The 25654-nt window shown below is 36.2% G+C and overlaps 1 protein-coding gene across 20 annotated transcripts in view; it reads right to left on the bottom strand.

Moving 5' to 3' along the window:
* NAV3 (neuron navigator 3) overlaps positions 1-25654 on the bottom strand; it is a 902370-nt gene that overhangs the window by 72542 nt on the left and 804174 nt on the right. For 14 of the 20 annotated variants that reach the window (XM_069584096.1, XM_069584098.1, XM_069584085.1 and 11 more), the window contains 8 exons: positions 24524-25232; positions 22018-22506; positions 18065-18106; positions 16447-16607; positions 10581-10769; positions 8080-8132; positions 3033-3056; positions 230-307 (listed from right to left, as the gene is read on the bottom strand). In XM_069584096.1, coding sequence (XP_069440197.1) covers positions 230-307; positions 3033-3056; positions 8080-8132; positions 10581-10769; positions 16447-16607; positions 18065-18106; positions 22018-22506; positions 24524-25232 — 1745 coding nt within the window. The remainder of the gene's footprint in view (positions 1-229; positions 308-3032; positions 3057-8079; positions 8133-10580; positions 10770-16446; positions 16608-18064; positions 18107-22017; positions 22507-24523; positions 25233-25654) is intronic. The other 6 variants (XM_069584099.1, XM_069584102.1, XM_069584104.1 and 3 more) reach the window with 3 other exon arrangements.

Here is a 25654-nt window from a genome sequence, read left to right as displayed (position 1 = left end):
GTTACCAATGTTCCAACCTTACAAGAGACAAAAAGCCATTTTAACCACATTCTCATTCCTCATGAACTTGGATTTAAATGTTATGATTCAGTGTGCACAGTCCCCTGATTTAGAGACTTAAGTCTGTATCATTTGGACATCTAATGTTTGTGAGCCTGTTACTAAAATTATCCCATTTACTATTTAAACATCTGTTTTAATATGTCAAAAAAAATTAAAAGTGACTTACATTTGCTGAAAGTTGAGATGTGAGGGTGGCAACTTTTTCTTGTGATGCAACCAGCTCTCTCCGTAGTTTATGGATTTGCTGAATGTAATTTAAAAAATCAAATCAATAGGGTAATAGATTTAAAATAAATAAATTTAAAAAAAGGAATTTAGTCCAAAAAAGCAAACACTATAATCAGTTCATTCTAATACCACTGTATCAGCACCAATTTCCAAAACTGAAAGAAATGTGAAAGCTGGCTACTGAGTAACAATTAAATGCCCCTTATAAGAAGAAAGGCAAGTGCCTACGTTCACAACTGAAGTTCGAATCGGCACATTAAAGGATGCTTTTTTGTTCGTTTGCCATTTGCTTCAATGCTTATTTGCCACTGCTATTTGAACCCAGAATCAGTTCACTCTGTCTACTGGTCCTTCTACCTCTGGAAATTTACGGTAATAAAAGCTTTTCTTTTTAAAAGTTAAATACACGTGTGTATTTTCTGGGTCTTTTTCTTTTTCTATCCATTTTTGTATGTTTATTTCCTATATTTTGATAAGTACTACTAATAATAAGCTGTAGAATATTCCTACAGTCACTGAAAGTTGGCTACAATCCAACATTTAATGATTCCATACTTGAAAATAATTTTATTGGCTGAAGTTTTCATTATTAACACTTAGAGAAGCCTTCTCAAATATTTATTACAATGTCATTTATTCAGTGAGCTACTATGAGCTCCGAGCAGAATTGCTTTATAGATTATCCATAGTTTGGAAAAAAGGGGAAAAGTCAGTAAGACTGTGTAAATGGCTAGATAAACCAATAACAAAAATATGCTAAAATGTTTTCTTTTTTTGGTTTACTCCATACTCAGGCTGTAGTCTACCCACCCATCTCCCCTCCCCGTCCCCCCACTTGCTCTGGTCATGGCCGTGCCGTGGTCCACAGCGTGCGTCCCCTTAGCCGGGTCTGTGCTTTGTCTTCATGTCTCGTTAAATGGTGTTTTACCCCCATAGCAGTAAGTTGAATTGGTGTATCACTATGCAGCTACAGGAGAAGGCAATGGCAACCCACTCCAGTACTCTTGCCTGGAAAATCCCATGGACGGAGGAGCCTAGTAGGCTGCAGTCCATGGGGTCGCACAGAGTCGGACACGACTGAAGCGACTTGGCAGCAGTAGCAGCATACTCAAATAAATTAAACCAAAAAAAGGTGAGAGTATTTTTAAGTTTCAGTACTTTCCAGGGTTTAATCTGCATGTCTCATGATGCCATGAAATATAAACAGTGATAAGTAAGGTTAAAATGTTTACAAGAATCTAAAATAAGTTTACAAGTACACTTTTGGTCTCAAGGGATTTTAATTACTTAGATGCCAAACATTCTACTCTGATGATTCTCATTTCTTCAAAAACAAGTTGCTATTGTTGTAGTTGGACTTTCAAAACACTATCTTAGTTTGAAAGAGCATCCTTGATACAGTCCATTAAGTGCTTATTTTTCCTACTCATTAGATTTTTGTAGAGAAGAAATGATGGTCAATATTCAAAGATTCTAAAAAAGAATGAAATTTTAAACTGGGAATAGAGACAGGGGATATTAATATAATTTCAGCAGATGTGATTCCATTTGACTCCCATACTTTAAAAAAAAGACACACCCAGATCCAAAGAGAATTTGGGTTCATTCAAATGATGATGACCACAAATAGCTCTAAGAGGCATCTATTTTCTTAAAACAGTACAAAGTCCAAAGAACACTTCTCAGATTAATATTCCCTATTACATGATTATATTTCCTTTAAAATTAAGAATACAAGAAACCTGAAACTAATGTAAATCATTAAAGAAAATGATCCACTATGGGTATAAATAATTAAAGTGGAGGTGGATAACTGCTAATATGGCAAATAGATGTGGTACTTGTATGCCTTAGCTAAATAAATTACGATCAATGTAGGAAGCTTTGCCATGTCCCCATATATAAATAGTTTAGGTTTTCAAAATTGTATTTACTCTTTGGTCTAGCAATTATACAGATAAAATTGGCATAATTTACACTTTCTCAATATTTTTTATTGTAATATATAGAGAGAGAATAAAAAAATTTACTGTAAATATTGTAAAGTAAAATAGTACAAACTTTACTCTAGAAGACAGATAAAATAAAACTTCAAAGGGAAGCGTTACTTTGCAAAGGCTATTGCCAATGCATTTTTCTTTGCTCAGGGTAAAACCAATCAAATAGTCATTAGCACATTGTGAATAAAGGCCTCATTAAAGTCCCTCTGCTCTCCTTGGAAGGACAACTTTCAAACAAAGGGAAAGAAAAAGAATGTTCTCTCCAGGTTGCAATCTGATTTGCATGTGATTGTAACGAAGTGTGTGATTAGAAGAACATAGTGCACCAGACATCAAGTGATCAGAAGCAGAAAAGTACTGGGAGCAAACTGCATTGTGGAGGCCTAGTGCCTCAAATGTGATACTTGCCACAATCCTACGTGCTTAGTCTCAGCAGTGGGGGAAGAGACCACATATTTATTCAGACATCAAAGATTTTTAAGTGATTACTACTAGAGACAACTTAATAGATGCTGAGTTAAGACCTTAAGCTAGAATGTGAGAAGAGAGTTTGCTTCTAAAAACTTAAGTTTCACTTTCTTTTAAGAGGAAATATCCAAGACTATTGATCATTGCTGGGTCACCTCGATCAGCAGTGTTGGAGCTATGGATTGTATCACAGAGCCCTCTGGTGGTAGAACTATTCATTTCATCCTAAATGTAATTGAAAATAGTCAACTAAAAATGCTGCTGGGTTGTTACCTCTGAATGAGCCTTTTCTTCAGCCTGTAAAAAATAAAAGGAAAAAGAACTTAACTATAAATAATGAGTATTAATTCATTTCACAAGTATAAAAGAATATAATAAATATACTGTGTAATTTAAAATGTTATTTTGGTCTAATGTAATAATAATAAAATATAAGATATTAAATAAATTAATAGTAAAAGTAGGAACTGTAGGACTGCAAATGATATTAATTTATATATAGACCATATTATATTTTGAAAACATAGGTTATTTGACTGATGGATATATACTGCGTCTTAAAATCTTTAAAAGTATAGAATTAAAAGATGGTGCTACCTTAAGATCCAGACAACAAATAACACAAACACAAGTTATAAAATTATATTTTTAAAAGGTGATTGCAGGAAAAAGTAACAGAGTATATTTTTTTTTTCATACAGATTTTAGGAAATTTGTACTCCATGAAATCATAGAGATTTTTAGCCAAGACCTAGGAGTTGGAATTTTATTCTGTGAATTATAAATCATAAAGAATGCCAAACACAACTACAGGAAAAACATTTACTTGTACTGACAACCACAGAAAATCAGCTTATTAGTTACTATTTTGTTGCCTTTTTCCTAATGATCACTAAATAAGTATATTGGGCTGCAAGTCAGCAAAACAGTAAAACACCCAGTGGTGAAGTGGTGAAAAAAGTGGTTGGCAAACACAGGCTTTACAGATGCTGGAAACAAGCACTGCTGTAGGACCTCAAGGGGTGTTTTGGCCTCAGCTGTAGAAAACTCCTAGCTCTGTTTTTCTTCTTCTCACCAGGCTGCAAAAATGCCAGACAATGAGTTACATGTGCCATTATACTTGGGAAGCTCCCTCAATCTGAAAAAAGCTGGAGAATGCATAATATTGCTGAACATTACAAGTCTTCACTGCCTTGAGCAGCTCCAAGGATGAAAAACAATCTCTTACCTCCTATTTCTCTTTTTGCGACACTTTCTGATTAACTGATGCAGAACTACCCGACCTACTTTTTAATTCTTTCATTTCTCCAGAAAACATAAAATGAAGCAAAGTAAAATAACTCTCAGGGTATTTTTTATGCATAGGCACCTCTTCTAAACAGGGTTTTGTTCTTTTATATATTTTCTCTAGTCTTAAAAATATGAATAGTTAGTAAGACAACACTGGGATAGATAGTAACAAGACCAGGAGATGACTGTGGCTCAGATCATGAACTCCTTATTGCCAAATTCAGACTTACATTGAAGAAAATAGGGAAAACCACTAGACCATTCAGGTATAACTTAAATCAAATCCCTTACGATTATATAGTGGAAGTGACAAATAGATTCAAGGAATTAGATCTGATAGACAGTGTGCCTGAAGAACTATGGATGGAGGTTTGCGGCATTCTAGAGGAAGTAGATCAAGACCATCCTCGAGAAAAAGAAAGGCAAAAAGGCAAAATGGTTGTCTGAGAGAGTCTTACAGATAGCTATGAAAAGAAGAGAAGTGAAAAGCAAAGGAGAAAAGGAAAGCTATACCCATTTGAATGCAGAGTTCCAAAGAATAGCAAGGAGAGATAAGAAAGACTTCCTCAGTGATCAGTGCAAAGAAATAGAGGAAAACAATAGAATGGGAAAGACTAGAGATCTCTTCAAGAAAATTAGAGATACCAAGGGAACATTTCATGCAAAGATGGGCACAATAAAGGACATAAATGGCATGGACCTAATAGAAGCAGAAGATATTAAGAAGAGGAGGCAAGAATACACAGAAGAACTATACAAAAAAGATCTTCATGATCCAGATAACCACGGCGGTGTGATCACTTACCTAGAGCCAGACCTCCTGGAATGAGAACTCAAGTATGCCTTAGGAAGCATCACTACAAACAAAACTAGTGAAGGTGATGGAATTCCAGTTGAGCTATTTCAAATCCTAAAAGATGATGCTGTGAAAGTGCTACACTCAATGTGCCAGCAAATTTGGAAAACTCAGCAGTGGCCACAGGACAGGAAAAGTCAGTTTTCATTCCAGTCCCAAGCAAAGGCAATGCCAAAGAATGCTCAAACTGCCGCACAATTGCACTCATCTCATAGGCTAGTAAAGTAATGCTCAAAATTCTCCAAGCCAGGCTTCAATGGTACATAAACCATGAACTTCCAGATGTTCAAGCTGGATTTAGAAAAGGCAGAGGAACAAGAGATCAAATTGCCAACATCCGTTGGATCATGGAAAAAGGAAGACAGTTATGAGAAACATCTATTTCTGCTTTATTAACTATGCCAAAGCCTTTAACTGTGTGGATCACAACAAACTGTGGGAAGTTCTTCAAGAGATGGGAATACCAGACCACCTGACCTGCCTCCTGAGAAATCTGTATGCAGGTCAAGAAGCAATAGTTGCATCTGGACATGGAACAACAGGCTGGTTTCAAAACAGGAAAGGAGTACATCAAGGTTGTATGTTGTCACCCTGCTTATTTAACTTATATGCAGAGTACATTATGAGAAACGCTAGGCCAGATGAAGCACAATCTGGAATCAAGATTGCTGGGAGAAAATATCAATAACCTCAGATATGCAGATGACACCACCCTTATGGGAGAAAGCAAAGAGAAACAAAAAAACCTATTGATGAAAGTGAAAGAAGAGAGTGAAAAAGTTGACTTAAAACTCAACATTTAGAAAACTAAGATCACGGCATCTGGTCTCATCACTTCATGGCAAATAGATGGGGAAACAATGGAAACAGTGACATACTATTTTGGGGGGCGCTCCAAAATCACTGAAGATGGTGACTGCAGCCATGAAATTAAAAGTCACTTGCTCCTTGGAAGAAAAGTTATGACCAACCTAGACAGCATATTAAAAAGCAGAGACATTACTTTGTCAACAAAGATCCATCTAGTCAAACTATAGTTTTTCCAGTAGTCATGTATGGATGTGAGAGTTGGACTATAAAGAAAGCAGAGTGCTAAAGAATTGATGCTTTTGAACTGTGTTGGAGAAGACTCTTGAGAGTCCCTTGGACAGCAAGGAGATCCAACCAGTCTATCCTAAAGGAAATTAGTCCTGAATATTCATTGGAGGGACTGATGCTAAAACCGAAACTTCTGAAACACCTGATGTGGTGAACTGACTCATTGGAAAAGACCCTGATGCTAAGAAAGATTGAAGGCGAAAGGAGAAGGGGACAACAGAGAATGAGATGGTTGGATGGCATCACCTACTCAATGGACATAAGTTTGAGTAAACTTCAGGAGTTCGTAAGGGACAGGGAGGCATGGCATGCTGCAGTCCACGGGATCGCAAAGAGTAGGACACGACTGAGTGACTGCACTGAACTGAATACTTAGTAAGACAGTGGTTATATAAAGAGTAGTTACCTAATAGAATCCCAAGAGCCTTTATAGCAAAACTGTTTTAAAAATAAACACTGACATAAAGCTTTAATGTTTTACATCTCAAATTTATTTTAAAGTTAAGTGAATCTTTAAGTAAAGATTCAGTATTTTAAAATTATAATAATTTCAAGGTTTCATATAGTTTGATTTTTGAATCAGACATATATTAGTATTTTAAGACAATTTCATAGACAGAGAGAAAGTGAGAAGTTGTTTGCCTTGACACATATGGTGTGATTAACCCTATTTGGTTTCCCTGGCATTTTGAATATTTCCTGCCAGTTTATTCTGTCCAAATCTTGCTTTAGGCTTTCTAGGATTATACAGACCTGAAGCTCAATAAGTAATCTGCATGTTTAAAAGAGCACTGTACGTTATTTACAAAACTTGTATAAAAAGAAATTCATCAATTGTTATTATTAGTCAAAAACCCTGAATAAGTTACATACACTAACTACATGCATAACTATTGCATATTAATTATATACATGTATATGTGTACTGTATAGAATCATTTACTTGCTGACTTTTCAGAACTTTTTCTTTAATCTTTGCTTTCTTTCATATGCTTTGGTTAGCAATACTTGGTAGCTGTTACCATAAAGTGGAAGCAATGAGCCAGGTTATTAATATTATATTTCTTTTGGTGGGTTAGGTATAGATTGATGATATATGATGAAATATGATTACTTCTTAGCATTAAATAATGGTTTTGAAGCTGGCTCAATGTCCTAAAGGATGGTAAACAGTATAAAACAGCTTTCCTAAATAAAAATATATTAGATGTTTCTTTATTCTGCAAGCCTTTCTTGGTCATTCATTTATCCTTTCAAATTTATTAACTAAAAAATATTTGCTTTATTATTAGCTGCGTGTTAGGAAATATGCTGAAGGGATCCAGAAAGAACTAACTCAGCCCTCACTCTTATTAAATCAATACAAAGTAGATTAAAAGTACAAAACCAGTTCAATACAATTTTTAATGTACATGACTGAAGTGACTTAGCAGCAGCAGCAGCAGAATGTTTAAGCCTCAGTGAGATTCATAAACTAAAATGTACCTAGGATGAAGGAAGTATTCTGTAAAACATAACTCCCTGTAGACTAATTTTTAGAAAAGGATGAAATTATAGTAACTGGGCAGAAAACTTACACTTGTAAAAACAAAATATATTTCACACACTGGAAATATAAGTTGATATACCGGCATTTCTCTCTTAAGAAATTAAGTTTTAAAAATCACCCTCTTTAAGAAGATTTAGTTTAAAACCCCTTTAATACAATTTTCTCATAAAATGAACTTAAAAAATAAAAAAAAAAGAAAACGCAGAACATACCACAGAACAACTACCAGTCAGAGAACCAAACAAAGAAATGTGGTCAGTATGATAAAGTTATGATGGAGAACAGTACATGGTTTTAAGGGTTTTGAGTCATAAACCATCAGGTTTTATGAAGTTCAGTTTTTCATCCACTCACTGGTTACAAATACAAGTGTGTTATAGAAGAATTGGTAGAGTACCTGCCTCCTTACCGGATATGCAAGAGCTTAGAGTACACCTTTACGTCACTGTGGAACTTCTGTGTAAATGTCAACCTATTTAACAAAGGCTGGCAAAGGCAAAAGGTTTTTCATTACAGCCGACACTTACCGTGGAGTACAGAGAAGAAGTGCTGGAGACCAATGACAATGAAGAGCCATGAACTGAAGGGAGCAAAAAAGAACAAGAGGTAAAATAAGGGTGTCTGCTCAGAAGCACCAGGCCTTTACTGAAAAATGAAGAAGAGGCGGTTAAGGAAATAAAAATAACATAAGAGTCTGAGGACAAGCCTGCTGTCAATTTTTAGAGATCCAAATGTTCAGCCATGGAAAGGTCCCATACCTTTGCCCTAAAGTACTTCCTCTATCATCTACAAAGCAAAATTGACAAATGTAAGCCCTTCTAGTATGCCATGCACATATTTCAAAACAGAGTAAGCTCTCATGCAATAATTAACAGAAAATCAAGGACATCTTAAGTTACTATGAAAGTGTAAGCTTATAAAAAAATTTTATGTATTTTATTCTATTTCATTTTTTATACAACAAAGGTTGATTTTCAGTATTTTTCTCCATATGCGTTCAGGGAAATAAATTATTTCAACATTATTTGTGATGAGCTTGTTATACTCATTTAAATGAAGTATGGTTTCTTCGTAATTTTGGTAATAGAAAAGTATGTATTTCAAGGGGGTGTCTCTTAGAAATTAAGAGTGGAAATTTTATACTGTCTTTTGGGGAGGTGTAGAAAAATATCATCTCGATCAGTTAACAGAATGATTTATTACTTCTGCAAGTCCAAGGTATTAAGCTCAAAGGAGGATGCAATTGTGCTTAATTATACTTGTAAAAAAGTTCTTGCTCTTTTCATTGTGGGATAATATATAGTTATTTCTGCCTACTCATCCATTAAAGAAACATCAGTTGAGTATACACAGTGTGACAGGCCCTTGCTAGATGCTGGGACTATAAAATTGAATGCCACAATTCTCAGAGCTCAAAAAAAAAAAAAAAGAAATATATGTAACTAAAAACAAAATCACAATGGGGCCACATCAATACTATTGAGAGCAGTGTACTGGCTTCTAAGAAAGCGCTGGGGGTGCTCACACCTGGTCTGGAGAGGTCTAGGAGAAGAGGCGGAATGATAATAAAGCGATGAATTTGAGAGCTATAAGGTCAGATTATTTATCCACATAAAGGAAGGTCAGAATTTCCAAGCATATAAACAGTATTCTCTCTGCCAGGGAAGCAACATAGAAAGCCATGAGCATGTTTAGCACATCATTTTTCCAGTATTTTTTTTTATAAAAGGCCTATCTGTGAAGAGAGATAGAACCATTTTAGAAATGCAATGACTTTACATTTCAGACTTGTTATATTTTGCCTACATCTGCAGCTATCAGGAGGCTCTCAGGGTAGAATTCACTATCTGTAACAGTGAATTCAGTGCTTTGGTTAATATCCCAAAAGGCAGTGGCAACTGCGGTCAACTGATTTAGTAATCACCTGGTAAATAAACATACTACAACGATGACCTGAAGACCATCAATTTTCACAGCTGCCTCAATTTTAGTCAGAAGGTGTTTTAAATAAGAAGGTAGGAAGGGGAAAAATAAAGGAACAGAATTGCTCTTTACTGTGTTTTCATCCTTAGAAATTACAAACGCAGAAATCGGACGTAACAAAGTTATGAAACTTTCTCAAGTTTATACCACAAATAGAGAGATGACCAGTATGTTTCAAGATCGAGTCTTTTCTGTTATAAAAACTGACCGAGGCCCAGGATAGTATAGCTGACTGCCTCTAATTTTATTCTAAGCAATTTGGACTTCTATGTTTACCTTTGTTTTATTCTTAACGAAAAGTGCTTTATAAAATGTATGTCACAATTTTCCTTTGTGAGCATTTAAAAATCATTCATTAAATCAAAGAGGAAAATCTCTCAAACATTATTATCAAATTTGACATTTGGGGTTATACACTTTAGAAAATTATATACATTCGAAAATCAAGCCTCCTGAGTTTTTCAAAGAGTATTTGTTATACAATGTTCACGTAGAATTTTACAACTATAAAGACATTTATTAGGTCAGGTGAGAATTTTAGTGTAACAGATAAAGGAAATATAACTTATAAAGCAAAATGTAGGTGCACTATGAATTCTTAAACGATATGATAATAAAAACTAACACCAGAGAGAGTTTCTGAGAATAAAAGTTGGCAGCATGTGGTTGTTTCACATGAGAATTTTTTCTGGTTTATGTATCTTTTATGGTTTTTAATCAATGTGTCAAATGAAACATTCACTTTTATATTTGGCAAACCAAAGCAAATAGTCTCTAAAATTGCCCAGGTTTGTGTAGGAGAACACCAGATTTATTCTGAACTGCTCTATAGCCAAGTATTAATCTAAACTATTTCTGTCATATTTCCAAACACATAAAGAAACAGAAGGTAATATAGACTAAAACATCTTCAAGTTTCAGGGCTCCCGAAATGGAACTACCCTACTTGATTTACTCTTGAAGGCATCCTTTTGACATGAGTGATAGATATGATAGCTTTCAGGTCTGAGTTAGCCAGCTTCATCCTTATTTCCCCCATGCCTACCTTCTTCCATGCTGTCCCTGAATGAGCCTGAATGACTGATGGCCCGTGGCCTCTCCTCCAGAGATGTGGCGCTCCCACAAAGCTGGGAGTCGTCATAGAGATCGAAGGACGAGTCTTGGGCTGGGATGCTGTTTGAGCGCATCATGCTGGGCCCAGGAAGGTTAAACTGAGAAAGATTGGTTGGGCTCACTGAAAAACAAAGTGCACACAGCCCATTATTCCGGGGCTTGGAAGTTGCCTCTGAAATTTTCAATAGCAGTTACAGAGGAGTCCCTCTTTTCTCTAGCACTTTCACGGCAAGCAGTATGTCAATTTCTAAAGCAATATTAAACAAAACCATCAAGTCACCTCTACTGTTTTTTCCTAGAAATGATATGGTATTTCCTGCTGCCCATTATGAAGAAAAAAATTGTCTTCCTAGAGTCTGGATATTTATTTTTCGAGAAAAAGAAATCTAAATTTTCTAAGAAAACGTGTAGGAAGCTTCCAACCAAAGACTTTCAGTCAGTCTGAGTTCTAAAATTTTGTCAGTTCATAATCAGAACCATCACTATTATCAGAGTTAGGTTATAATAAAGAAAAATTAAAATGAAATATAATGTAAGGTACATGGTTATCCATAGGTCATTGTGATGTTAATCATTTAAAACTACTTTCCATTGTATCTAAGATGAGAATGTCACAGTGAGACTGCCAAAAGTCACAAACTTGTATTTCTCAAGCAATACCTTAAATCTGTAATTTGAAACATGAATTTATTTACCCAGCGCCTACTGCCAAATAGTCCTAATAACATTCAAGTTTTTAGGCCAACTGATTGTCATTAAAGAAATATGTGGTTGACTGAACAGGAAAACAATATTCTTGGAGAATCTATGTCTTTGGCTTAGAACTGGTCTGATGAAATTTCAAAACGTGCTATTTTTTTTTCTTTGACATAGGCACTACATTTCTTAAAGTAATTGCTGAATCTCAGAACAATGTAAAATATGGGGCATATATACTATGAGATAACTTTAGAAGACTGTCTCCTATTTGCCAGGTACTATGCTGGATATTTCACAGGTATTAAGGAATCTGATAGAGCTAGTTGTGAATTCAAGTAAAATAAGACCAAGAAAAGTAACTTAAGATTTAGAATTATATCTATGTGTGCATATGTGACATATAACAATGAAAGAAAGAAACTTTGGATTTGCAAAGTCCCCAACCCACTGGAAGAGGGGAAGAAAGGGTGGAAGAGGGTGGGGGAGAAAGAAAGAAGAGTGAGAGAGTAAAAGTTAAAGAAAGACCTTTCAGGCACATTCCTTCAGTCAGCAGTGACAAGTCAATGATTGCTAAAGACAACCAACAGATACCCCAGAGGACATTCTAGAGTTGAGTGCGTGTGTTTAAGGTGTCTGGACTGGAGTAAATCTTACTATCATGGGTTCACAGTATGAACTGACTTTTTGCTAAATGAATGAGGTACTGAACACATTTGCAAGTGCATCATTTTAATACATACATATATAGAGAGAGGTTAGAAACACACTTCATTCACTGACTTTATGCAAATTCTTACAAAATGGTTGCAGATATATCCAGGTGAAGTCTCCTTATATAATTTCAAAACATAACATTTAGCTCATTCAAAATGAAATAGCAATGAGGACTAGGACAGATTTTAAAAGGAATGGTTTGGAGTGAGGAGGATGGGACGCATTGAGAGAGTAGCACTACCATGCGTAAAATAGCTAGCCAGGGGAAAGCCGCTGTAGAGGGGATAGCTCAGCTCAGTGCTCCCTGGTGACCTGGAGGGGCGGCAAGGGGTGACTAGGAGGAAGGCTCAAGAGGGAGGGGTGCTGGACACATATAATCGACTCACTTTGCTGTAGAGCAGAAACTCACACAGCGTTATAAAGCAATTACACTCTGATTTTTTTAAAAAAATGACATAAGGACAGTAGCTAGCTTTAGGGGAAGGTATGGATTGTGGCTGGGTTGCTAGATGGTGGAAGAGAATTTCTGAGGCGTTGAGAGTGTCCTGTCTTGACCAGAATGAGAGCTGCATGCATGTTCACTTGGAAATACTCATTAAACTGTGCTTTATATTTTAAAAATAAAAGGAACAGTGGGTATTTATAAGCATTTCTGATAGGTTCTCCATTGGAAATATATTCATTCTATTTAAGAATGTTCAATTAAGTTAAATCTATGGCAGGTTTGCTTTGTTGTTAGTGTGGTTGAGTAGAAAGATCAATAAAGCAAGATCTCTGGCTTCAAGAGTGAACTCTAGAGGAGGTGATTGAAAGGTAGACAACATAAGAGAGTCAGAGGAAGGCTATGTAATAGGGGTCAAAAGTATGATGGACAGAGAATTTCTGTAATGGGACACAAATCAGTACAGGGCATCTAGTGGGAGCTTTGATTTCCACTTGCTTTAGGCAAATATTTCCATACCTACCCTTCAGTTTCTTCGTAAATTAAAAAAAAAGAGAATAAATGGCCTCTAAGATCCATTTAAAGCCACATGTAAACATTTCTAATAAGCGAGATGTAGGTGTGACAAGATGTTATGGAAAAAGAGGGCTACTGGCTTTGCCTTAAATTGTATATCATACTAACGTCACTGTTTTTTATTAAATTTATGTAAATTTGTGTTGATCTGAGAAGAACAGGAACTGACAAAAAGATGGAGTGGGTTTTTATTTATTTATTTTTATTCTTTTTCATTTGGAGTAGGTTTTTAAATACAGCAAATGACTCCAGATTTTGCTGCCGTAGACATATTAGCTAATGAGTTCATGATATTTTTCTAATAAAAGCTGTCATATGCAACTTACTTTTATGTTGTAAAATTTGGGAGTATAAGTAGGAACTAGGTGGAGATTCATAAAATGTTTACTTGATCATTTAAAGAACTTTAAAAGTGGACTATATCTAGATATAGGTAGTTTGTCATTAGTGGATTTAGAGAAGCTAGAGCTGTCACAGGAACTTGCATAACAGATCCACAATTGAATCAGAGGTAGGCTTCTTCTAACTGTGAGATTCTACTCTTCCTTGAGTATAGAAGAAAAAGCTTAATCCTGAATGGCTTAAGGATGAATATGGAGAGGGACTAGAAGGGCATTCAAGGTATAGGGACTCTAGGGAGTAAATGCAAAGAAACTTCCCATACAAAGGTGTTTAAACATCATTCTAGGCAAAAGTGAAAGTGAAAGTCACTCAATCCTTTCTGACTCTTTGCGACCCCATGGGCAGTAGCCTGCCAGGCTCCTCTGTCCATGGAATTCTCCAGGCCAGAATACTGGTGTGGGTAGCCATTCCCTTCTCCAGGGATTGAAGCCAGGTCTCTTGCATTGTAGACGGATTCTTTACCGTCTGAGCCCATCAAATACGTAGACTTTGAAACGGACACGTTGATAGTAATGCTTCTACATGGTAACCCTTGAGGCAAGGTGAAAAAGAATCTGAGCAACTGTCATCACCCATGGGACTATGACAATGTCTCACTAGGTTATGGGATGCTTCACAAGGACTGTGACCGAGAGTAAATAAAATTGCATCCAATAATAATTAGTTTATGTCAGTTATATTCCATAATGCTTTCTTGGAGAGGAATGATTTCTATAATTATCATGTCAGAAACCATATACGAACCTGAGCTGACTTCAGCAGTAGCTCACAGTAGTCTACTAATAATGACATAATAGTAGCGACCTTAAATTTCTAATGTTTACTTTTTATATGTGATCTTTACAGTAACATTTCCAAAAATTTTATATACAATATTAATATTTTTAGTGGGTAAGAATAAAAAGCATGGTTAATGCAACTCTTAAGTGTTTGTAATAATCACTTATCTTAGTGATTATTCAAAAAATGATCAAATTGAAAACAAGTGATTACTAAAGTAAAATGTAGAACAATGCTACCCATACTCAAGTTACAGTGTTGCATTTGACATATTTTTAAAATTTAATAATACAGTGATTATTAAATCACTTATGACTGCATTTTAATAGTGTCTGCTCTCTTGCCTAATAAATGTAAGTTCCAGTGGTCTGGAAACACAACCAAAAGTCTTCAACAGCAATTTTCATGGTTTTGAAACTAGTTTTTTTTTTTACTCTTGTAAAATAATACAGCATATCTGATATGAACCCACATACCCACTTATAAAATACGGGGACGCACATAAAAGTGTGTGGATATGTATGGGCAGATCTTTCTTCATAAGTCCCAGTGGGTGAACACTTGGAGCGGTATGAAAGTAGAGATAGTAAGATCTATTTGAAACCTACTGCAACTCTCTGCTAGTGTAAGACATCTCTTTCCAACAAACATGATGATGTAGCGGAGTCTACCAAGTCTGATACTCTGTCTCTCGTCTCTTCGTACATGCTACTCATTCCTTACAATGTAACCCAGGTATTGGGAACCTATTTAACAGGTGAGAAAACTGAAGTAAAATGATTGCTAATATCAGACACAGTAAATAGCAAGTTTCTTCCTTCTCAAAAAAAAAAAAATGGGATCAACTGAATCAGAATAATAACAATGGAAAAATAATGGAGTAAGGATTCATATACTCAGATTAATGTCAATTAATGAAAAGATTGACAGGAGGGAGCCATGAGATACCCAGCAAATTCAGCAAACTAGGTGACATGGGTTTGATTTCAATATTGTACAATATCAGATTTTGTTTCATATGTCTGTGACTCTACAAAAACATTTCCATTTCATTTTTTGAAGTCAAAGTTTTAAGCTTCCTGTTGCGTTTTATAACTACAACCCAAAGTAAAAGTTTTACCATCCTTCGCCATTATGAGACAAAGAAATCTCATCACTGTGTAGGTTCATCAATAAAAACTTGGTGTTGGATGTATATTCACTAGTACGTTCAGAACAATAACCTAAATAACTGTTTTTCATTGTCATAATCTCTAGTCTCTATAGCAGAACAGTTATAATAGAAGAGAAAAAGCCTTGACTATCCCAACAGGGGGGAAAGTTGAAAAGTCCAAATTATTAAAGAATTTGGACATTCTGTTGGTCTATTGCTACACAAAAATCCTCAAGTGAAAAAAATAATGCGACTATTTTACACATGACTTTATAGAAGAGACATTAATTTTAAAAGCAATGGATCTGTTCAATGATAACTGGCATATTTAGGCCTTCATTATTTTGTCACTTTCCCTTGTGTTTGCTGTGATATTTGTGCAAATGATTTTATATTTTGTAAAAGTTATGCTAAACACAAAGTAATCCAGTGTTTCAAATAATCATTTCTTTTCATTGCCTTCATCCAAAAATGTTCACAGATTCCTTAATAGGAATTCTCATATGCATTTTAAGGAGAGTTTTAACTTTAAAATGGAGATGTGACTATGGAGTCATGGAATGATATTTTTTCTTCTTAACTATTTCTATTTTCTTTTTTTCTACAAAATGATAATTAATTTTCTTATAAGGATTAAAACATTTAAACAGAAAAGAAGGAGGGGTTTTACTGGTTTCTAAGAGGACTCTGAGAAAACTCCTAGGCTTAAGGTCAGGTGTTCTGGCATCAGTTACTACCTCTGCCCCTTAAGATTCCTGATTTTGTTTTTTTAATTAAAAAAAAAATCTCTTTTGCCTCTGGATCTTAGGATATAAAATAACAACAGTATTAACTATGTCAACTGGTTGTCATGAGAAATAAACTGCATAATGCTTGGGAATTATTTTGGGGATTGTGAACGTACAAATAAAAGGTAATGTTAAGGTGTCTATCTCCTGTTTAAATGAGCAATCCTTGTGAACATATGCCAGGGTTCCTGGAGAGTAGGTGGTAAACGGAACAAGATGAAACTGATGGTTTAGAAGATTTTACCTAAGTTGGAAAAGTGATATTTTCCTGTTGCAGAAGATGACATGGCAGAAGGGGACACCAGGGGTGACTGGTTGCCGGTATCCTGCAGCCCTCCAGTAGAATGGGAGCGTAACCACTCTTTGCCTTCCTCTTGGTTGGCCTGCCGAGACGATGGGGTGTATCTGCAAAACAGCACAGCTAAGACACTTCAGCACATCTGCAAGGGCAAGGCAATATCAGGACGAGGAAACAATTGAGAGGAGCTTACTATTCAGACTGAACAACATTCTCAAACAGACTGAATTTAATTATAATTGCTTAGTTCTTCCAGATGATTTGACACCATCTGTTTGAATCTCACAGGAAAAAAAAAAAGGATTTTGAAAAGAAAATTACATTCCTGTGAGATATGTGGTTGAAAATCATAAGCAATGAGCAGACAGCCAGGTTAATTGAGAAGGGCACAAAAGCATGGTGTTTAGAAGGGTGTGAAGAGGGTGAAAACACAAAGTAAATATGGTAGACATTAGCTGGCCAGAAGCCAAAGGAACGGATGGATGGTCACAATAAGACACAGGAAACAGAACACAAACTGCCAGATCTTTTTTAAAGGAAAGGGAAAACATTTATTTGGTTAAAAATGCCACTTGACACCATGTCTGGATTTTTTTAAAACATGGAAAGAGAAATAAGCTCCCTTTATTGGAATACATTTCTGGAACAAAATCTTAAAATGGAATATTTGCAAACTGTTTGCTCTTGCTAAGAAACTGGAGAGAAGGAGGATAACAGATAAAGGTCTAATAGGCCAGTATTCACTTTCGCCAGCGTAAGTAAATTCTTAGTTCCAAATAGCAGTCAACCTATCATGTTCGTATAGTGTCATACCTCTAGTTTATTCCATATCTTCCCATTAGATAGAAGTGTACAGTAAAAGATGGCCATGTATTAAATTTTCATTTTATATTTTTTATGAACTTAAGAATCCCCGGAACGGGGGAGCCTGGTGGGCTGCCACCTATGGGGTCGCACAGAGTCGGAAACGACTGAAGTGATTTAGCAGCAGAAATAATTATTTTTATATTATTATGTAATATTAGACTAACTTTTCTCTGTACTGCTTTGATAGATATCAGCACTTCTGAAAAACAGAACAAAAAGCTCTTCTAAATTTTTACCAAAAGGTTTTCTTAAAAATTATCCCTTAATTACACTATTTGTCCTCTGATGATGAAAATAACCGTTCTTTGATTCAAATTAGAGTATCCTTCAACCTTTCAACATTAATTGGCTACAGGTGCAGACTATAGGGGTCGAGGCATATGCCTCCAAGATACAAACACTAGGGAAACTGATTTTATTCTTCAGAAGTGAGTCCTGAATTCTATTAAAATTGCTGCCCCCCAAATAATGTCTTTTTCATCACATTTAAATTACTGAGTTTTGGCCTCTACCAACTTCTACCTGAGGGCCATCTCACCAACTCCTCAGGCCAGAGAAAACATCAGGATTAAGAGTGAGTTGATCCTTGATGTCAGGCGCTTCTTTGCAAACAAAGAAAGAAAGAGGTAGAGAGACAGCACACAAAGTTTACATAACAACAGAGAAAGGCAGCAATTGTGCTGAGAGAAATATATACCTTAGTCCCTTTTTGGGTAGTGTATTTCTGTCAAGCTGCATGCTGTTAAAACAAAGAAAACCCCTAAGGACATAATGTAAAAAAAACCCTCCAAATTATACATCCAACATAAATGACTCTATTTGAAATCTGTTACACAAAATAAGGTTTTCTTTTTTGTAAAAACATGTTTAATGCTTAACTCATTGGAAAATGCCAACCAAAGGACACTGGATTTCACGTTGTAACACATTCAATGATAACTTAGTGACAGGTCTATTTGAAGATAGATTAAGTTATATATTAACATACTTCTCTAGATTCTATTTACCTAGTGTTACGGTAGGTTTCCCTTCCCCATGCAAACGACTAGATTTCTGCTATGATTTCACACCTAAGAGAATCATAGAGGAGGAATGAGAAAGACCTCTGCCTAAGTTAAAGTGGCATGCTCCAACAGAGAGAGATGTAATAAATCCCCTTTCAATACTTATTTTTTGTATTTAGATGATCTTTAGTAAAAATAAAGGCAGATATATTCCTATTCACAGAAAAAGAAGAGAAATATATAACTGCTTGAAATGTAATCCTTCTAGCATCGTTTATGTAAATATTTTAATACAATTAAACTATGCTACCTTTTCAAATTATAAATTGGATGTTTAAAAGGCTATGAGTTTTCAGTGTCTATTTTAAACAATTATCAATTGGTCCTAAAAAGGGAAGAAAGAATGTGTCTGGAGAAAATGAGAAGTGGCCTCCCTAAAAATAGAGGAAAGGGTGTCAAGAATTAAGTGGGATGAGTCTAGGAATTTCTGTTATAATCTCTGGCATATGGATAACCAAATAATAAAATTAATTTGGATTTTCAGGATGATATCTGTTTCATTAAACTTCAAATGGTCAAAACTGAATACACAGGATATGTACATGAGGATGATATAACATGGATGCCAACACAATGACTGGAAATTTAATCACTAAAAATCAAAGCTAAAATGTTTTCTTCTATGGGTTCTCCATTAATTAGCACTGCAATAGAAACCATCCAAAGACATCATCTTCTTTTACTTTATGTACTGGGAATGTCCACATGGGGTAATCACACAATTATGTAGAAGCCAATTCTAGTATGTATCTTGACTCTAGATGTATTCTTAGTACATCTGTATTTTTAGTACAACAGAAAGGAATCATTCTGAACAACTACAAGAGTACTCTAAATATATACTACAACATGCTGAAGCATCGATAGCATCGTAAGCTATTTTAAAGATTATCTCTTTCATATGTATGAATTTACTAAACTTTAATATCACAGAGAACAGCGAAAATAGGCATGGTTTTGCCCATGTTATTTACTGTGTAAACATTATATGTTTGTATTGTACAGAGAATTTAATGAAAGGAAAATCAGAAAATAAGTTTACCAATATAAGTTAAAATTTTCAGTAGAAATATCTGTTTGAATCTGGATATTAATGATTTTATAATATAGACACTTTTCACAAATGCTGAAAGGCTAAAAACTCTTATGCCTCCAAGAGCCAAGAGGGCAACGGGGATAAATGAAGTAGAAATGTTAATTAACAGTCTGAAGAGGACAGGCACTGTTTGTCTGAAGCCAGTAAACGTGGTACAGGATTTTAAAGGCAGGGTAGCTAGATCTGACAGTAAAAAACAAGCCAGATGCTTTAAAGTTGGCTACAACTTAAAAATTTTTAAGGTTTGGTTTGGTCATAAAACGCAAAATGTACAAAACAAATGGGAACTAATAGCCAAAGGCTGCTCTGATCTAGAACAGTTAGAGGAAAAAACTGTTAAATTTTAAATAATTTGTTTATGATACTTTAATGAGGAGAAATTTAGACCAAAATTAAAATCTATATGAAAGGCTATTTATTTAATAGTATTAGAATAATAAATATCAATAAAGTCTTCTGAAATTGTAAATCAACAGGAAAGTCATTAACTTACATACATCTCTATTATATCTTTCTAATTACTTTGCCTAAAATATTTATTTTGGCCCATTTTCTCTTCAGTCAGTCAGTTCAGTTGCTCAGTCATGTCCAACTCTTTGCGACCCCATGAATTGCAGCATGCCAGGCCTCCCTGTCCATCACCAACTCCCGGAGTTCACCCAAACTCATGTCCATTGAGTCGGTGATGCCATCCAGCCATCTCATCCTCTGTCGTCCCCTTCTCCTCCTGCTAAACGCTTGGCTTCCTTAGTGTTCCCAATATTATGTGGACTATTGTAATTAAGTCAGGATCTCTGATAGGATCTAATTTTCTCTTCGAGGGATCACTTAGTTCTTGGGTGTACTTTAAAGGATTAGGATGAATTGCTATTGCTTGCAATTTTGTTCACAAGAAAAAAAAAGCACAACTTCTTATATCAAAATTATTTCAGTCAAGTAATTTATTGGAAGAAACTAGTTAATGTTTATATTGTATACCGTAACTATGAAGATAATTTGCTTTTTCATAGTTTAATAGTCATGAATATATCTTACTAAGAGTAAAAGGTAAAAATTTAACCTCTTCAAAATTAGTTTTAAGACTTAGTTTAGAAAAATTATTTATCTGTTTATACCAGAACACATCCATCTGTAAAACTGGTCTGTTTGAATTCTGAAAACCAAGTTTAAAAAGAAGATTTGTTTAAAGAGAAAATTAACTGTATATTTGTCAGTGTATTTCCACAGCTAAAATTATATATATACTGACTTCTGCTAGAATACAGATCAAAGGAAAATATTAACACCACATTTATACTGCAGCTATAAAGCTCATCAGTATTATCAACTAGATTTATTTTAGAGTTACTTGGTTACAAATAATTACTTGACCACTTTCCTGTATTTTAATGTACGAATGCCAAAGAAATGAGTTGATGGCTAAATGGTCAACTTGTAGTCATGATAAAAACAATCAGTATTTTGGAAGGTGAGTATTGTTAACAAATAATAACCTATTTGCAGCGTGCCATGTTTGAAGTGATATGTCATCATCAACAATAGACTGAATAAAAGTTTGTGAAAGTTATCAGGCATTTTCAGTGACCTTCACTTTCACAAATAACACAATTAAGATATACAGCCAAGGGCATTTCTGAAAGCTTTAGGTGTGCCGAGAAACAAACAGCACTAAGTTCATCATGGAAAACCAGGCAGTTTTAAGATACATTCCTGGGGAAAAGAATCAGTACCACAATACCTGAGAAAGGATTTTTTAGGGAGGAGAATCCAGAGCCTTCTTGGCCAACAGAGATGCTTTCTCTTAAGTATATTAGGTAAGGAATGCCTTAGTATGGTCATTTTAAGTTTAAAGGAAAACAGTAATTAATTAAATCAATGAGAAATATCTTGTAATGTAGTTTAAAAAGGGCCTAATAAAAATGTCACTAGAGTTGTAATTTTGTCTAAGAATTCATATCTGACAACTGATCTTTTCTTTTCCAATTCAACTAGGATTCCTAGCTATCCATTTGCTATTTTTCCAAAGAAATGCTAATAAAGCCAACTGAACATTTTACTCTGAGCATAATTGTAGAATCCATTTAGATTTGATCTTTAAATATGCTTAAATCATCCTAAGGAGCTGTGTTGTCCTAGAGCTCAAGCTAAATCGTTGTGTCTTGAGAAAACATCATTCAATACATAAAAACATGCTTTGAATTTTATTTAAATTGGCTAGTGGGTGTATATGTATGCATCATACCAAAAAACTACTCAGTTTTTTATGGATCCTTAATGGTTTTCACCTTCTGCAAATGTGGTAGTAACACCAAATAAAAGGCCCAGTATTAATAATCCGACATCCCTTTGCAAAGTGGCACTCTCACTGAAATTTAAAAAAACAAAAACAAAACCAAAAAAAAAAAAACAAAACTGAATGCAGGGTATGGGTAGGTACAGTGTGGGGAGGAGGGAGGTGAAGACTTCAGCAAGGCCTCCAGGAGAGCTCACCTTTCTGAGAGAGTAGATCTCACACTACCAGTTCTCATGAGCAGGCTCTGCACCTCGTGAGTGCCTGTGGTCAGTCCAGACAGGGAGCCATGGTGGCTGAGGGGGAGGTCAATGGACTCAGAGCTCGTGTGGAGGCTAGTCATGGACTGGTAACTCGGAGTGTCCTTGCTGCCAGCAGAGGAACTGCTCAGATTGGCAGCCCACACGAGACCACCTGATGTGAAAGAGTGAACCGATGCTGGGCTGGACGCCAACGAGTGGCTTAAGCTTATAACGTCTGCAGTGAGGTCTGAGGGTTTATTGAAGAGAGGGCTGCTGCTGCCACTGAGCCCACCAGCACTGCCCAGGCTGCCCGTACCAGACGACGGCGACTCCAGACTGCCTTGCCGCGCTAGTGTGGTACTGGGACTGGGCATTACAGAGGAGGATTTCACACCCTCAGTATTAGGTGCGGAGGCAGGTTTGCCACCTGCCTTGGCACCAAACAACCTAAAAGAAAAACAAATAACAGCTTCAGTTGTTCCGAGAAACTGACATCCACATTTAATACTTAGGGTTATAGTACATAGAGCCAAGCGTGCTCTGGTGGACAGGTCACCGAGCACTTCCTGTTGATAAGCTTGATAAACTTGATAAGCTTGAACTTCCTAATCTCTCTCTCTTATTGCCGTAGGGGTAAACTGGTACTGGGCTGCCATCCTGATGATGGGGGGACGTGGGCCACACAGAAGGAAGGGTAAGCCAAACATCAAAGTCCCTGGTTTCCGCAGTTAAGTAATCATGAGAGTTTTTTTGCAAAATTAAGTAGTTTGCACATACTTGCTACCTATTTATAGAACCATTATAATGAAACAACTTCTACGCATTCGGTATATAATATGAAATTATTCTTCTTTTCTTTTTTTTTTCCTTCATGTTGTCGGCTTATTCAAACTCTAGAAGGAATGTTGAAGGCAAAGTTTAGGAGTCTGTGTTGTATGGCTGGGGTCCTAAGTGACTGTCAGAGAGGAGTTGGTTAGAAACAATATTGGATACTGTCGGCAACATGTCAGTATGTCTGTAGTTTCCCCAAGAAAGGCCAGAGGGTCAGATGTCAGTTGCCAGTGCTATTCCAATACATATTTATAATAGTGATTTGAAACATGGTTGGTGCTAAGTTAGATGTCGGAGTTTCTTCAGAAAACATTTTAGTTTTGTAAATGAAGCAGATGATATAATTGAATTCATGTAAATATGGAAATAAAGTGTGATATGAAAAATGACATAATGATCACTAATTAAGTTGCAATGAAATCGTTATTTCCCATAGTGAAATATTTTATGACGAATAAGAGAAATTGTTTCATAGGTAATGGGCCACTGGAGGGCACTATTGGCTTTACTTAAGCAACGGAAATATTTACTCTCACTACAAGTGATTACTCTTTGCAATGAGAATCAACATTTCAAAACACCACTTCTTCAGGATTAATGTTTCTACTGTGGAATATAAAACCTCTAGGTCTTTCAAACAATCATGTATCTGAGATTACTGAAATGTAAAAGTAAGTGTTTCAAGACACTATTTCCCAGATATCAAGGCTCCTGGTTTAGTCAGTATAATAAAAGCAAACATTAAAAATACTAAACATAATCATGTAATGGATTATAAATGGACTATAAATCATATCCTGTCATTTCACAGACAAGGAAACAGACCCAGAATAATTTAACTGTCTGTACTAAATCTTTACCTGTATGTATTTTCCTGCCACTTAAAACACATCAGTATTTAAACACACTGATATTGAGAAGGAGAACTCGATACATTGAATATCAAAAACAATCCCCATGCAGAAACCAAGCCCTATAGGTTATTCAAGTCATATCAATGAAAGCTGATAATGAGTTAGAAAACCTAGCACATTTCTTAGTTATAATCCTATGCCAAGCATCTAAAGGTTTTCAAATTCTGTCAATCATATCATACCTTGACTTTCATTAAGATTTCAGGATATGGTGCTACATAAATCTGTCCTCTGTGATCCAGTACTGTATAAAGAACACAACTTCATCTATGTTCATGATTAACATCAGCTCATTAGCAGCCAACAAGATAATAAACACTAGAAATGGATACCAATAGTCATAAAGACCTATTTTATTTTATTAACTGTGTAAAGATGAAAATCTATTACAAGCTACTGTTTTATCACTCCCCCAGGTACTACCATCTGCTTTTACTCATAAATGCTGTTTGTTTTGCTGTGACAATAGTGAAACTTCAAAGTTGGAGCATTTCTCAAAATGAGCAATATTTTTCCACTAGGTATTTATAGCATCGGCTTCTGAAAACTCATTGTACTCAGAAGCTGACTTAGAATCTAAGTTATATATACCATACACTGAGGCTATACGCATATACATACACATGGAGGATATACATCTTTTATAGGACAGGCTATGGGACACACAGATATAGATAAAGCATTACATGCTGTCCCAGCACCATTTTACGCTTTCTTACCTTCGAAATGTTGGTGAGGCAATGTCAGGGTACTTGGACCCTGGCTGCCTGAGCCCTTGTGTCCCACAGGCACTAGCAGACGTGGGGCTGGATTTGGGGGAACCTGACAAAGAAACGCTCTCTGAATCTGAGACTGCAACCTTTTCTTTCTCCTTGTCTGTCTGGTTGACCGTGACGGGACTCGAGCGCCCTGAGCCGATCTTCGTGGGTTCTCTCAGTTTCGAGGTGGTGGCACCGGCTGACTTGCTGCTGACATTGGAATCGATACTGCTGGTGCTGGATCTGTGGCCGCCTCGGCCGGGAATGCCACTGGCGCTGGATTTGGACGGGCGGGGCAAGCTGCGGTACTGCAGGGAGGTTTTGGTGCTAACATGCAGCCCAGCGTCGTCCTGATTCTGTGACCCATCCAAGCTGGTTTTCCTCCCTGCGTTTGACTTCCCACCAATGGCAGCAGATTTGGGGATTTTGCCCAGTGTGGCTGAGCCGCTTGTTACGGTGGCCCCGCTGCTAGTGATCATGGCAGAGGACCCGACTCCACTCGGCTTCTTAAATCCAAAAGAGCCAGTGGCCGTTGATCTTCCAATGCCCGAAGGGGGCTTTTTCCCCTCATCTCCACTGCTCTTTCCTGCATCTGATGGAGATCTCTGTAGAGATGATCCTTTCAGGGGACTTTTTCCTTTCTCAGAAGCTTTGGCGTCATCAGTTTTCCCTAATGAGTGAGAAATATACACATTTATGTGCCTGCACATAATATTTCTTTAAACAGAGTGTAAAATGTGAGTACATCTGTGTGTGTGCTTAGTTGCTCAGTTGTGTCTGACTCTTTGCGACCCCATGGACTGTGGCCCACCAGGCTCCTCTGTCCATGGGATTTTCCAGGCAAGAATACTACAGTGAGTTGCTAGTTCCTGCTTCAGGGGATCTTCCTGACCCAGGGATCGAATTCACATCTGTGTCTCCTGCATTGGGAGGCAGATTTAAACCACTGTACCACCTGGGAGGCCCAAATATATTTTTTTACTACTTAAATTCCTATTCATTATTTTAGCTCTAAATAGGCATGTACGCAATATATTCAGAAGATTAAGTACAAAGCTATAAAAATATGGCTGTTAGAGGAAAATGACTAGA

Source organism: Ovis canadensis, chromosome 3 (genome assembly GCF_042477335.2).
Source record: "Ovis canadensis isolate MfBH-ARS-UI-01 breed Bighorn chromosome 3, ARS-UI_OviCan_v2, whole genome shotgun sequence".
NCBI lineage: Eukaryota > Metazoa > Chordata > Mammalia > Artiodactyla > Bovidae > Ovis > Ovis canadensis.
This window is presented reverse-complemented; position numbering and strand designations above follow the sequence as displayed.